This window comes from Crotalus tigris, unplaced genomic scaffold (assembly GCF_016545835.1).
Source record: "Crotalus tigris isolate CLP2741 ecotype Arizona unplaced genomic scaffold, ASM1654583v1 scf7180000017694.5664430, whole genome shotgun sequence".
NCBI classification, from domain to species: Eukaryota; Metazoa; Chordata; class Lepidosauria; order Squamata; family Viperidae; genus Crotalus; species Crotalus tigris.
In genome coordinates, this window is record NW_024096572.1 from 252,402 (window position 1) to 268,568 (window position 16,167).

Below are 16,167 nucleotides of genomic sequence, written 5' to 3' on the forward strand. Positions count from 1 at the left end.
CAGAAAAGTCACAAAGGGAGATATGTGACTTATTAAATAACTAAAACTTTTGATAAAAATAAAAGAAATCTGATCCCTCTTTTAAAAATAATCCCTAAACCCACAGGCATTTACATTAGAGTGCCTATTTGCAATCAGAACAATAAAATGTCTGTTTAAATTATCTTTAAAATATACGTGGCAGTTTTGTATAGAAGTAGTGCTATTTTTAAAGGAGGAGTCAGTTTGTTGATTCATTTATTTGTTTGTTTAATTAATTATTCAATTTATTTCCAGATGAAGAGAGTAGTCCTATATAACTGTATAATCACATTTCATATAAAAGGTCTTGGTCCCAAATCAATGGGATGGGACTTCTGCTTTAGAAGTAGTTTTAAAAATGAATAAATGCTTATATTTTATACAAAAACATTCCCTACTTTAATTCAAATGATCTCTAATTGTGTTAACTTTCATTAAAAAAAGAACAATCCTGAAAATTAAAATGTTATTTTTTTTCATGAGATAAAGTTATGGAAATTACCATTTTAAATCATATACACCAGTGGTTCTCAACCTGTGGGTCAGGACCCCATTTGGGGTCGAACGACCATTTCACGGGGGTCGCCAAACAATGCAGTCCGCCATTTTTTCCCCCTTTTCCTTAGCTGTGCTACTCCCTTTTATTCTATTGGCTTTTGAAAGCCAATAGAACAGACTCTCTTGAATAGAGTCTAATTCTATTGGCTTTCAAAAGCCAATAGGAATTGTCCAGGCTGTTTCTGCCCTGCTGAGCCTGCCAAAAGTCCCATTCTGCAAACGGTGCTGCACCAGTTGAGTAGTCCTCGACTTACGACTGGTTGAGTAGTCCTCGACTTACGACCGGTTGGGGTCGCGGCATTAAAAAGGTTGAGAACCACTGATTATACATGGATCAAGATAGAGGCATGTGCACTCACACAAACACACAATCATACATAACTTAGGCTCCATAAAATATTAGCCATACATTTTCAACTCTTTCTCACGGAGCTGCCCCCTTTTTTCTTATGTGTCTATGTTTGAAATGGATTTCCATATAATCTTTTTCAGGACAGGAAATGAGAGATGTGTTGTGAACTGAAAATATTTCATTGTGAAATCATCTTGATAATTTCACAATAAGAGGCCTACGCAAGTGTGATCAGAATAACAGAATAGCAGAGTTGGAAGGGACCTTGGAGGTCTTCTAGTCCAGCCCCTGCTCAAGGACAATATACAGTAGATTCAAGTTCTTTTGCTACCTCCCAGAGAAGGAGTTCCATACTTGAAGCTCTACTCATACTTCATGTGCTGGATTGGGATCTAAAACAGTATTTTTTGCAGTGCAATATCTAATTATCCCAGATGAGTCAGATCAATATCATGTCCATTGCAACAAATGGAAGTTAAGTATGTGCTTAATATCATCCTTTATCTCCTAAGAGTCAATATATGTAAGTGTTAGCATTCATTTCAGATTTAATTTTCTTGTTTTAAATTGGGCTAGCCTCTCAGTTCATAAAATCTTTCCTTTCTATAATCATAAAAAGTTGAAAAGTTATGGCTAAATGTATTTAAATTTTAAGTACAATCTCTATATGTGCAATTTGCTTATCTTAAAAACTTTTTTTATGGTTTGTTCTATGTCTTTGTTATTCAAGTACTTTCTCAAGCAGAACAATAGCACCACTTTTTATTGTTAACCAAAAACAGTAACAGGTAAAGCAAATTTTGCCACATATTTCTCTTTTCCACTTCATGCATTTAGGCATCAACTTTATGAGCTCTTTCTAGAGCTGCATCCTGAACTGAGGACACTGTAGACCATAGGATCTCCAAGTTTCTTTCTGGTTCTAGCGTTTTAATATAAGGTGACCAACTGTCCTCCTTTAGGGAGGACAGTCCTCCTTTTGTGAGTTCTGTCCTCCCTCGAAAAGTGTCCTCCTACATGTCCTCCTTTTCGATATTTGAAGACTAATCTGCAGGGCTTTTTTTTTTTCTCATAGAACGCTCAGAACGGCATTCCGGCACCTTTTTTTGATTTTTTTTTTCAACTTTTGCATGAGCTGTGCTATTCCCCCTATTGGCTTTCGAAAGCCAATAGGAATTGCTGCTGAGCGTGCCAAAACACCCGGCTGGCAAACTTTGCACATATAAGTTGTCTGCAGCAAAGGCGAATTGGCAGGAACTCTGCACCCCTCCCTGCTACCCAACTACACCATCTCCTAGTTAGTCCCGAAGATACCAGGAGGAGACTGGAGCAGCGATGCCACGGTAACTTTCTCTTGATCTTTGGCCCTGCTAGGCCAATAATGGCTGCGGGCGCAAGAGACAGGGGCGGTGGGGTGGCTGCTAGTGGGGGTGTGAGGGGCGGAGGTGGCCGGCTGCCCCCTGTGCTGTGGGAGCGGCAGGGCCTGCTCTACATGGGGCTATGCAGGGTGGGCAGTGGTGCTGGCGGGGCGGCTGCAGGCGGGATGTGTCGATGGCAGGCTGCCCCCCTGGGGCCAGAGCCAGTGCAGCTGGTGCTTTGGGAGCCGTGGGGCCCGCTTTACATGGCAGGGCAGCAGTGCTGGCGGGGTAGCTGTGGGCGGGGGCACGGCATGTAAGCATAATTACAGTATAAAATGTTATTGTTACAAATGTTTTTTATTATGCATTTATCCTATTATAGTGTATTCTGTATTATTGTTGCAATGAATAAAATGTTTCTTTTATTTACAATATTTTTTTCTTCAATTTATTTGTGTCCTCCTTTTCATTGTAAAAAAGTTGGTCACCTTATAAAATATCATTGGTTAAAATTAAATTAAGTTCAGTAGCTAATATTCGATTTTGGCTTGCCCTAAACTAAAATTCCTGAGCATATTGCCATATAAATAAGGTAGTACTGTACTAGGTTGCTATCTTAGCGAGGGTAGTGTAGGGTAGTTGCTGTTTTCACATGTCAAAAGAAGTCAAGCTATAGTATCCTGCAGTCTTCTTTTTCTATCACAACCACAATAGTTTTAAGAGTTTTGGGAAGCTCATTTCACTTTTCCTCCTTGTTGCTGAAAAGCCCCAATCTTTTCAAAGGTGGTTTTAAAATTTTAGCTTTTTTACAGTACCATGAATCGTAAATATCCTTTCTATTGGATATTAGTACAGGTAGTACTTGATTTACAACCACAACTGAGCCCAAAATTTCTGTTGTTAAATGAGACAGTTGTTAAGTGAGGTTTGTCCCATTTTACAACTTTTCTTGCCAAAGTTGTTAAGTGAATCTGGCTTTGACTTTGTTTCTCAGAAAGTTGCAAAAGGTGATCACATGACTCCAGGACACTTTTTAAAGTGCCATTGTAACTTCGAGCAGTCACTAAATTAACTGTTGTAAGTCGAGGACTACTTGTATTACTGTTCGATATTAATGTTTTAATTAATTAGAAACCTTAAATCAATCATGCATCTCTTAACAAACTCTTCTATCTAACCTTTGCCATTGTCTCCACCTCGTTTCAAATATGCTACTTTGCTTGTACCTCTTACAATTTTGTTCAGACCTTTTATAAAACAAGCTACAGAATAGCACCATTGTACTATTAAAGAGATTTTACATACTGTTGGTTATATGTGTATGATTAATATGCTAAATTTCTACGTATTGCCTTATAAGGAAGAAGAAGACATGTTATTTATATTGCTATGAATAAGTTACTGAAAGTCACTGAGAATTTAAGAGAGCTCATATGTGCTCTCAGCTTACTTTGACAAAAATTATTATATTCTTCAAATGGCATATATTTCTGTTTTCATCTGTTATAGGCAGGGGAATGACCATGTTAAAATCTAGACCCAGAAGCTTGTTTTAGATATGGGAGTTTGCACAGGGAGTTCCAGTATATGCAAGCTCTTTCTAGCTTTGCATAAGGATGCAATATGAGCGATAACATCCTCAGTGGAAGAAAATAATGTTTTGCACATATGCAAGAACTCTCTATGGATCTTGGAACACATAAGGATCTCTGAGTGAGATTAACACATGAGACTCGTGTGCCGTTAAAAAGCCACTATGGTAGTGAAATTAACATGTTAACTTTACTGCTGTTGCTACTGGGAATTTCAAACTGTGCAAATATAGAAGGGAAATCAAACAGTGTTATCAGACACTGCAAGACAAACAATCTGTTGCTTATCTAGAAGTACAAATATTTTAAAAAAAGTAAAAAAAAGTAAACTCCACTTAGATAAGGCTGGTGAGTGACTCCAACAGCAGGGTTCATAAATTAATTTAGTGCAATTGAATCCACTAAAGGCTTTTACATTTGCAGCTCCCTTTGAGGGCAGAAGATTTTTACGAGGTGTGGGACTGTGTATATGTGCCATTTTATAGCAGGAGGTGAACAATTACAGTAGCAATCTACCAGTCTCAGAAACCTTTTGAGCACTGAGTTGGCTTTTTGTTGATATGCATTGTTCCTAGGGAGATTGCCCATTAGTGGAGAATTCATCAAACTTATTGAACTCTAGCTTTGTCCAATGTCTGACTATTTACAGCAAAGTATCCTGCAGGTGGCACATTCATTCTTCACTCTTACGGATGGAATTTTCTTACATTCTGTAGTTCTTGTTTCCTGTGCTTCCTCTACTTGTATTCTTCAAGTGCACTTCCTGAAAATAAAAGACATGTTATTGTATAAGTGAACGCTGTTGACAGTCCTTGTGTCACTGAACACTGCAGCGAATGGGAAGATGAGCTAGATTATATCAAGTGGCACAACTGAAATCTAGTCCATATTTAAATACTTAAAATTCTCTTCCATCGTTTTTTCTGCAAGCTAATAAAACACAGATTCAGAACGAACAATTCTTCTGGCTTTCATAGATATTTTCTCTAGCATACACATGGCTTTTCTAAATACAATGTTTATTTAATAAAATTGCCCCCTTATGTACACCTTTTTGTATGTAACATTTTGTAATATACAGCTTTTTGTCTGTAGTTTCAAAAATATACTCAGTTGTGTTAAAATTCATTACTACCACTGATACTATGACAGATTTTGCATTGATTGAGTATAGCATTTCATGCTAAACAAAAAGTCTTAATCCTGAAACTGTAAGTTTATCTACTGTATAAATTTTATTTTTCAATTATGGTGGTTTGGATCTATGGGAGATATAGTATATTACATCTGCATTGCTTGTAGTTTGGGAAGCGTGCTCTACAACATTTTGTTTTTATAACATTTTTCTTTTAATGTTGATTTTTACATTTGGGTTTTTTTTCCTGTTGTTTATTTTATTGTTGTTCACCACCCAGAGTTGCTTTTGTGAGATGAACGGCTGTTTAAATTTGATTATAAATGCATTTATAAATACTAACTGGAAGCAGATTCCTTGGTAGGGTTTGTCTTTTCCCATTATTTGCCTGTGTGGTTAAACTGTGTTAACTTCCATTTTTTCCAAGGTAATTTACTATATTTGGAAATACATCAGGATTTAATTCAGAATTTGCAAGAGACAGTTTCACCATGCCAGTTTCAGTCCTATTCTGACTCACAGATTGCAATCTAAGACTATATTGAAGGCCATAGAACAGAAATAGGGACCTGGGGGCTACCATATATTGTCAACAATGTGAAAGAGAGTTTCCTATTCCTGTCCTAAGGAATTAGACCGGAAAGTGGGGGCTGCAGTGGCTCATGTGGTTAGGATGCTGAATCAGAAGACCATTGAGAAGTCAACAGCTTGGCAGTTCAAACACGAGAGCAGGAGCCACATGATGGAATAAGCCCCCTCAATTTGTCCCAGCTCCTGCCTACCTAGCAGTTCAAAAGCATGCAAATGAAAGTAGATAAATAGGTACCAATTCAGTTAGAAAATAACAGGGACCTGAAAGGACCCCCCTCAGGTGTCCCCTAGGCAACAGTGATGTCCCTGGCTAATCCTTTCAACCTGGAAGCACCAACATGAATGTAGTATATGTAGGAGACGATCAGGCTGAGCCTGAGAGAGGAGCCAAATGCATCACAAGAGATCTAAGTCCATCTTGAATTCCTTTTTATTCTTAACTCCTGCTAATTTCCCTTGACCATGAGTAGTTCAGATTATTGTAGAGACTTTCATCTTACAATAAAACTTTATACACATTTGAACTGCCTGAATCTCCTGATTTCACTGGAGCTTAACATTAATCTGAACCAATAAAAAGGAATTCAAGGTGAACTGGACTTAGATTTCATGGGCAGAGACTCCTCCCTCGGGCTAAGCCTGGTCATCTCCTACTGTATAGTAAGCCAGGAGGTAGGTAGACTGATAGAGTTGGAGTTGTTAAAGTTGTTAAAGTTAACATTTAAAAGCCACTTACAGATTTCAAGCTACTATGCTCCAAAATTAAGACTATTACATATGAATCTCCCATTATAATTACAAAAAATCTCTTTTCTGGGCATGTAGCTGAGGATTAGTTGAAAATGTGTAGAAAAATGGTTTCTATGAGACTATGCCAATCTCCTGGTTGTTTGGCTGCAGCTATTTTTGTCTGCAATGGAAAACCTTGTACAACAAACTATAACAAAGTTATAACAAGTTTAATTTGTGAAATGATATGACAGTGTGTGTCCAGTAATAACACTCTATTGAATTTTGAATGCTATTCCTTAGAGAATATAAACTTAACCTGACAAAGCATTATATGTTAGCCAGTAATAACATAAAGGTCAGTGTAACATAATAGTTAAGGTGCTGGACCAGAATTAAAGAGATCCAGGTTGAAACCTACCTCAACTATAGATATTCATTGAGCAATGATTTGTCACCCCAAATCTTGTTGTGGGGAAAAACAAAGAGAGAATGCCATGTACTGTATATCACTAAATTCCTGAAGGAAAGTTTTAATATAAATTTAGCAAATGTGCTTTATTTTATCCAGTGCTTTGTTTTGTCTTTGCCTTGGTTATCTTCAGTTTTGACACTGCAGCATGATTCACCTGGGGCTGTCCTTGAAAACACACAGAAGTTTAAATTGGTGCAAAATGCAGCACCTACTGTAGTTTGCAGAAGCTGAAGAAAATACTGACATCATATTAACTCTGAACTGAAATATTTTCACTGTTTACCATGTGCTTACCAGGCACAAGTTAAGCTGTGGATATTAACTTTTAAAGCACTGCTTAAAATCTGATTGTACAAATTAAATTCTTTCTTTTTAGCACTTAGGAGAGAATGCTCACCTATATTAGTTGCCTTTGATGAGATGGGTGGCATATAAATAAATAGTTTAATAAATAAATTACTTCCACTTAATGGAATGAAGTCCTTTAGATGTTTAGTCTTCACTCTTTCAGCCATTAAAAATCCTGTAAGGTGGCAGATGTTTTGTCACATTTTTAATTTTTAAATAATTGAGCAATAATTTCAACTAACGTTTTAACTTTCCCTCTTTTTAGAAAATGTTATTGCCTTTTATTAAATTTGTGAGTCAGTTTGAATGCGCATTAGAATAGAAAGCAGAGTACAATTAGAATGAAGAAAGAAGCAAATTTAAAAAGTGAGTTTGGTCTAATTAGCCCTGTTTCTGACTAACATGAATACTTGAGACATTTTAAAATCAGTAGAAGCATCTGGTTTGTTTTCTGGCATTACTCCAGGGGTCTTCAAACTTGGCCCTTTTATGACTTGTGGACTTCAACTCCCAGAATTCCTCAGCCAGTGTGCCTGGCTGAGGAATTTTGGAAGTTAAAATCCACAAGTCATAAAAGGGCCAAGTTTGAAGACCCCTGCAATACTCTAATGCAGCGTTTCCCAAACTTGACAATTTTAAGGCATGAGGACTTCAACTCCCAGAATTCCACAGCCAGCGTTGCTCTAATGAGAGAGACTTCTCTGTCTGCTAGTGGTATTAACAGAATACAATCATTTCTGACTTTGGTCTTATTCCATCAGTTGATTTCCATAATGAGACCTCCTTGCATTCTAACCAACAAGCTAAGCCTTATTGTAATGGTAGCCAAGCTGCCCCAAAGGCCACAGCTGAATCCTCATGACTTCAAAAGATTGTTAAAAGAAGCCAATTTATTTATTTTACTAATTTAAATTCTAGACCTCTCTAAAGCCTGGGGAAAATTTAAAAAGTAAAACTGACTCTAAAATGTTCAGATAAAAATCAGTTGTAAGATCAGTGCTTGATCCCATGTGTAGGCAGCAACAGAAGTAAATCCTGCTGATTTCAGCGAGACTTACTTTGAGATGACTACATTGGACAGAAGCCTAAGAAAAGAACATAAGAACAGAGAGTCCTGTTGGATCAGCCTATGCCCCTTCTAGTCCAGCATTCAGTGTCACACAATGGTCAACCACAGGCATTTCATAAACATGGACAGAAAGGTGATGGCAATACAAAAATGGACAACAAAATTTATGAAAGTTAGTTGGGACTAGAGACTTTTAGTAAACTATCCTTTGCAAAGTTCAAGGATGACTACCAGCCATTAAGTAGCTAAAGCAGCATTATTTCTACACAAAAGATGATATCAACACACATATAAGCAATCCTTAGAGAGTAAATCATAAGTGGAGAGCAATACTTTCTAAAGTACTCAATGACATGCTTCTCAGCAAGTATCAAGTCTTTTGAGATAGAAGAAATAAAGCTAGATAGGAATGGGGAAATAATGTGGCTAATTAGAAAAAAAAGTCAGGCACTGCTACAATAAACCAGGATGTTTCAAAATAACACTGATAATTTATCAGGAGCTACTAATAGAGAAAGAAAAAGAAGGCAAAGACATAGATGAGATAAAGAGATGTGGAATGTACAGTTATATCTGTGACTCTCTTCTTCTGATGTCTTCTGTTCCATTTCTGTTTAATATTGGAAGACTACAGTATTTTGGAAATGAAAGCTGTCCATAGATATCAAATTTGGATTTCTGGCACTGGGCAACCATATGTCTGTCCATGCTTGGAGCAATGCTGAAAATCCTCATATATAACAAATAATCAGATAAAATTTGATCACACTTTAGCTACCTTTTGTGCTTTAGGCATATCAGTGTGTCGCTGAGCACGTAGAGATCGTGCAGATTTAGGTGGCTTGACAGGAGCACAGTACATCTCCAGCCGTATCAGATCACAGCTCTGAAAACAGCATTCATCCACTATTCCCCTAGTAGAAGAGGAACGTCTATTGCTTCCATAACCTGCTGGTTTACCTAAAGGGAACAAAAAGTGGTCATTGTAAAAGAACATAATAAAATCTTTAACATTCTGCTAATATTACAATATGATTAGGTGCATTGTACCACAGAATAAGAAACAGAATAAATTACATTATATCCTTTATTGGATCAATGTGCTAGCAATAACTTACAGAACTATAGGAGTAGCCAAGTCTCCTAATTTATTAATATATTTCTCTCCCATTCACTCTGGCCAGCTCAACCCAGAGCAACATCACTAAACTCACAGCTATCCCAAAGCATCATAACCCATTATAATATCCATAAATTACAGTAAAAACACAAGAAGTAAAACTCAAATATTTATAGATTCAATAATAAAGTATCCAAAATAACAGTCTAAAATAACAGCTTCTGAGCAGAAGAATAAGTATTTAATGTTGTCTTCAAGCAAGCTGGAGAGGGGCCCATCCTAATCATAACAGGGAGAGAATTTTTCAAAAAATGGTACCACTCTTCTCTTCTCTGATTCTAGACAAACCTACCTTTTGACCACCTATGACAAGAGGACAATTAGATGTCCTAATTCATATTGCTGAGAAATACTAATCAGAAATCCTGCTGCTGCATTCTGAATTTACTACAACTTCCAAGAGCATGTCTAGGTAGATGCATTTCACCAATTTAATCTAATCTGAAGATAACCAATGGATGTTGACTTTATATTAAACAGAATTATTTTTTGTTTAAAGAGTAGTCCAATCCTAGCCTGCTTAAAGATTAAGAAAAAGTATGAAAAGAAAAAGCAGGGGCCTTGAAGTATTCAGACTGAAGTAGCTTATTTGAGGAAATATGTGGTCCTTCAAAATTCTAACCCTAAATTTCAGGAGTAAGTTGGCTCCTACTGGATCCAAAATCTGTAAGACAGCAGATGTGCCTGATAGTGCTCCCACTTTTAATAGTATGTACTAAACCCCTGTTAATCTGGCTTAGAAAATACAAAGCTGAACAATTCTTACTTTGTTTTTGATTATGACACTTTTTCCTAACAGTGTGAAAACATACATTTATCATTTTGTCTCTTGTATCCACATAGTGGATTAAACTGCCATAAAACCATCTCGCTAAAACCTGGGTGGATATAAGACATGTTTCTGCTTACATAATAAACAACACTTGTCAGCAAGTACACTGACAGAATACCCAAGATAAGTGAAGTGGTTTTGGCCTCTGAGAATGAAAATCCCTCATATCCCTTTCCTTGGAGTGAAAATATGATCAAGTAAACATTATGCTTTCATAAGACTTCAAATGAGCTAGAACAGCAAAGTTTAACGGCTTTACTGTTGCTAATGAAAACGCTGGACCCTAATGCAATAAACTGGGCTGTAATCATATGTGTATGTATGTATATATACATTTGTGTGTATGTATATATGTTTGTATATGTGTCTGTGTATGTATATGTACCATTATATGTCACGACAGTTATAGGTCAAGGCACCTGTGTGACCAACCCAATTTTATGACATTTTTTGTGGTTTTTAAATGAATGCGGTGGTCATTAAGTGAACAGCAGTTGATAAGCAAACCCATTAGCAGTGGGCATTTTTTGCTGGAAACCAGTAGTAAACATTGGTTTCTGGCAAAAATGTCATAAATTGCTGTCACATGACTATGGGATCCTGCAAACAGTCATAAATGTGACTGCTCAAAATGCAATCATATAACCACTGGAAGGGGTGCTGGCGGTCAGAACTTTGTATGGTTACTAAGTCAAGGACTACCTGTATATGCATATCTGTATACTGTGTTTCCCTGGAAATAAGATCAGGTCTTATTTTTTTTCTGCCTCCAAAAGAGGCACCAGGTCTTATTTTGGGGGGATATCTTACTTACCTCTGGCACCGACAGCAGGTCCACTTCGTCTGGGGCTGAAGGAGCAGCTTCATTCTGCAGCTGCATTCTGGCCTGCATTTTGCGGTCAGGCCTTTCCAGAAGGCCTATGCAGCCAAGTACCGAGCTATGTCTTGAATCCATAGCTCAGTTCTTGGCTGCATAGACCTTCCAGAAAGGCCTGTGACTGAGAAATGCAGGCCTGGCTGCAGAAGACACCTCAGAAGAAGTGGGTCAGTGAGGAGAGGCCTGGCTGCCAGGTAAGTGGGTGTGGGGCATGTGGGCCAGCTCCACACCCCAAAACTAGGGCTTATTTTTGGGATAGAGCTTATATTAGATCCAGCCTCAAAAATCAAGCTAGGTACCTACTCAGACCCCTCCACATAATACATATACATACATGTATATACACACATACATGCATACTTAGGAAATCTGTAAACTCCACTGAATCCTGGAAATGTGAACAAATAATATGTAAAAAGGGAGATGGATGGTTAAGAGCAGACATGTCAAACACAAGGCCCGGAGGCCGGATGTGGCCCGCAAAGTGGTTTCATGTAGTCCACGAAGCCATCCTGGAAACAGTGAAGGAACAGCCCCCTCTGCCTTGGCCCTGGCCAGGAGCCAATGTACAAGTTTGTGGTGGCCATCTATGCTGAAATGCATTCAGTCTTAGTTCCATAAGGCCCCCCCCCCCCGCATGACCTGAGAGGAACAGTGAGGCTCCTCCAGTGGACCAAGCTTTGGCACTTGCCTTGGTTCCACCGCCTCTGCCAGAGATCCTCAGATCTATCCCACTCCTGCCCAGGCCCCCACAAGCACCCTTGACACGAACGATGTAGAGCTGGCTATGCCCACCCAGTAGGCCACACCCACTCCATCCATGCCCACCCAGTAGGCCACACCCACCCGGCCCCCTGAAGGCAACCGCAATGCTGATGCAGCTCTCAGTGAAATTGAGTTTGATACCCCTGGTTAAGAGATATGAAATATAAATAAATAAATATTCCAAGAGTATCTGTTTAATAGATCATAGCCTTTCTATTAATAAAACAAACATGACTGTTGAGTCCTTCGCGAAAGGCAAGACACGAGAAGCAGTTGTAGTTCTCAAGTTTTCTTTTATTCTGTGTTCAGGTTACAGATGAAGGCTTCAGCAACGCCCAAAAGCTCCCAGCCTCTTATATAGGCATTTCCCGGGTCAAAGTGTTACTTTTCCCGCGCCAGCACCCGCGCATGTGCACAGGTGCTGGCGACAGCCTGTCTGGTCCCGGGCAGCTTGCACCTGCCCGGGACTGCCTGCAAACGCCCCGAGCCCGTTTGCAAGGCTCGGGACATAATACCCCTTTCCCCCGGGCTAAAACTACTACCAACATACAATCATTTCTTAATGCAATGTTCTACTCCCCAGTGCTCCTACTGTTTACTGGCTTTTGTTTAGCCAGCAATGTTATGTAATCTTCTAAATACTTAGGCGATTTCCTTGCTCTCTGTGACCTTCTCAGCTCTGGGGTTCTGACAGGTGTTCCCCGACTGAGGGGTGACGTGAGCCTGTTCTCCTTATCATGCCTTGGTGTCTTCCAAGGACTGTGCCCCAATGCCTGGCCTGCTTGCTTGTCCACCGGGCTCGTCAGGCCAGGGCTTCTGTCACTTTGTGACCTGGTTGACCCGCCTAGCTGTAGGCCCTCGGGCCCCTTGAAGTGATAGCCACTGCTGGGTGTCTCTGTAGAACCTCCTAGGTCTGTCCAAGACCTGTCAGGAGGCTGTCCATCCCCTAAACCCCGTTCTGTGTCCGGGCTCGTGTGGGTTTCTGTACCTTCCCAAAACTCAGTTACTCCCTGATTTGGGCTAGAGGTGTTGCGGTCGGGACTTGGTTCCTCGACCACCTCCCTGTATGTTTGACCCCCTGTAGGACTTGGGGTAAGGTCAGGCCAACTCTGGGGATTATGTGCCAGCTCTCTTGCGGGTTATGATTTATTGGGATGCTCCCGGGTATCCTCCCTGACTGGAGTACTGTGCTGTGCAGGTGAATAGTGATTGTACCCCCGGGGTGACTCCCTGGCTGGAGTAGGCGTGAATGCCTGGTGGTTGGATAGGCTCTTAGAATTCCTGTTTGGGGCACTCGCGGAATCTTGGAATGTGCCGTTTGTGGCTCCGTCATTGGTGATGGACAGCAGCTCGTGCCCTTCCCTTTGCTCAAGGGGGTCCCCCTCCCCCCCTGGAAAAGACCCAGGAGTCTCAATAAGAAGGTCCCGCCTAGGGCGGAGTTGGTCAATGTGCCGACGCAGGACACGACCGGTGTCCAGGGAGACCTCGTAGGACAGAGGACCTGTGACTTTGGAAATAGAAGTGGGGACCCATGTATGACCAGGCCCGTAATTGCGAGTCCAAACCGGGGCACCCACAAGTAGTTGTCTAGGTGCCCTAGGGTGTGAGGTAGATAAAGGTAGTCTGTCCAGATGCAACCGGTCAAGCTTCGTAGTCAGTTTGCGCCCCCAGCGAAGTTCAGCTGGGCTTCTCCCTGTAGAAGTGGACGGAGTGGTGCGATAAGAAAGGAGAAAGTCAGCCAACCTGTGATGCCAGTCCCCATAGGTGAGTTTCTTCAAGGCGTCCTTGGTGATGCAAACCATGCGTTCAGCCATACCGTTGGTGGACAGGTGGAAGGGTGCAGAAGTGGCATGACGAATCATATTGGCCTGCAAGAAAGCTTGGAATTCGGAGGAAGTAAATTGAGGGCCGTTGTCAGACACAATGACATCTCGGAGCCTGTGTGCAGCAAAAATCCCCCTCAGTACCTGAATAGTCTTTGCAGTGGTGGTGGATGAGACAGGTACAACCTCAAGCCATTTTGAATGGCTGTCAACGAGGACCAAGAAGAATTGGCCCTGAAAGGGCCCAGCGTAGTCAATGTGCACCCTAGACCATGGGGACTGTGTTTCCTCCCATCTATGCATAGGAGCTTGGGGCATCTCTGGGCGAGAGCGTTGGCACAGGTGGCATGCATGCACCTTAGCCTCAATGTCCTTGTCTAGACCAGGCCACCACAAGTGGCTGCGCGCAAGGGCCTTCATGCGAACAATGCCAGGATGACCCTCGTGGAGGGAACCTAAGATCCTAGTCCTCCTTGAGGTGGGAATGACAACTCTGTTTCCCCAAAGCAGACAACCCTGAGACGTGGACAACTCGTTCCTTTTAGACCAGAAACTCTGAAACTCAGGACTAGGACAGTGCTCAGGCCATCCAGACAAAACCCAAGAAAGGACACGTGAAAGTGTGTGATCTGTGCCCGATTCAGCGGCTACATCCTTGACGTTCAGAGGGGACTCTGGCAAGGCTTGGATGGATAGAATGTTAACAGGCAGCACAGGGTCAGCTTCTATTACTGGCAGGGGTAATCTACTGAGGCCATCAGCATGGCCCATCTCTTTCCCAGGCTTGTGAAATAAGGAAAAATTATATGCAGACAAAAAAATAGACCACCTGAGCATTCTAGGTGAAATGATTTGGGGAGTTTGCTTACATGTGGTAAACAGTCCCAGCAGAGGCTTATGGTCAGTGAAGACCGTGAAATGCCTGCCATACAAGAAATCATGGAATTTTTTAATTCCAGCAACAACAGCTAAAGCCTCCCTGTCTATCTGAGCGTAGTTGCGCTCAGCAGAAGACAATGTTATGGAGTAATATGCAACAGGAACCTGAGTTCCATCAAACCTGAGGTGGCTCAGGACAGCTCCGACCCCGTAAGGGGAAGCATCACAAGCGATGCACACAGGAAGGGACTCATTGAAGTGTGCAAGTACACTGTTAGAAGTGAGCAAGGCCTTGACCTCATTGAAACTAGTCTCATGTGTTTGTGACCACTGCCACACTGCTTGTTTGTCTAATAGCCTGTGAAGAGGCTCAGCTACACTAGCTTTATGTGGAAGAAAAAAATTGTAAAAAATCAGGAGGCCCAGGAAGGCCTGAAGTTCGGCCTTAGACTTTGGCCTAGGTGCTTCTAAAATGGCAGTTAGTTTGGATTCAGCAGGGTGAATCCCAGCAGCATCAATTTTGAACCCCAAAAATTCAGTAGAAGGCACCCCTATTTTGCATTTGTCCTTCTTAAGCTTGAGGCCTGTCTTCCTGAATCTTAACAAAACAGCCCTTAGCCTTTCAGCTAGAATGTGTGTGGAGTCTCCTGCAATTAAGACATCATCAAAGTAGGGGCAAACCCCTGGTATACCCCGTAGTGTGTTTTCCATTACGCTTTGGAAAATCCCAGGAGCGACATTCACTCAAAACTGTAGCCTTTTTACCTTAAAGGCCCCTCTGTGGGTCACAATATTCTGAGCTATAGCAGCAGCATCATCAACAGGCAGCTGTTGATATGCTTGAGCTAGGTCAAGCTTTGCAAAAACACGCCCCCCCTTGAGAGAGGCCAGGATATGACTGACAACAGGAACAGGATAGGCATGTTGCTGTAATGCCATATTCAGAGTGCATTTGTAATCGGCACAAATGCGAATGTCCCCATTTGCCTTTAGAGGCGTGACAATGGGGGTCTCCCAAGGACTAGAGTCAACAGGTTCTAGAATTCCTTGTTGGATCAGTTTGTCCAACTCAGTGTCAATTTTACTCTTTAAAGCAAAAGGGACCCTTCTTGCTTTAATTCTAATGGGAGTGACAGTGGGGTCTAGTTTTAAGGACACGGGGGCTCCTTTGAATGTGCCCAGCTGGGAGCTGAAGACATCTGCGAATTCTTTGCAGACTTCCTGCAGGTCGAGTGTTTGTAAGCTGTTGAGCCCCGTGACGTGTATCCCCAAGGCCTCAAACCAATCGAGTCCTATGAGACTCGTTCGTTCACCCCCTACTACTAATAGGTCTAGTGGACCTTCAAAATTCTTTTTTTTTTTTTATTAAAAAGTTTTATAAATTTTACAGAAAATAAAAGACAATACAGAAACAAAAAAACAACATATACAAATAAAAAACAAACATTACCCAACAAAAAACCCCCTTCCCCCACCCCTACCCAAACCCCCCCTTCCCCCCCCCAGGGCCTCCCAGAGCAGAATATAGGCTTAATTAAAAAAAATTAAAAAAAATTTATATTTAAAAAAAAAGAATATAAAAT

General features: G+C 41.0%; 1 protein-coding gene across 4 annotated transcripts in view; it reads right to left on the reverse strand.

The window, feature by feature from the left end:
• The window catches only part of IGF1 (insulin like growth factor 1), a 91,205-nt gene that overhangs the window by 33,544 nt on the left and 41,494 nt on the right, over positions 1-16,167 (reverse strand). For 3 of the 4 annotated variants that reach the window (XM_039338186.1, XM_039338185.1, XM_039338184.1), the window contains exons 3-4: positions 9,007-9,188; positions 4,589-4,644 (exon numbers count right to left, since the gene is read on the reverse strand). In XM_039338186.1, coding sequence (XP_039194120.1) covers positions 4,589-4,644; positions 9,007-9,188 — 238 coding nt within the window. Of the gene's footprint in view, positions 1-3,423; positions 4,645-9,006; positions 9,189-16,167 lie in introns of those variants that run through there. The other variant, XM_039338187.1, reaches the window with a different exon arrangement.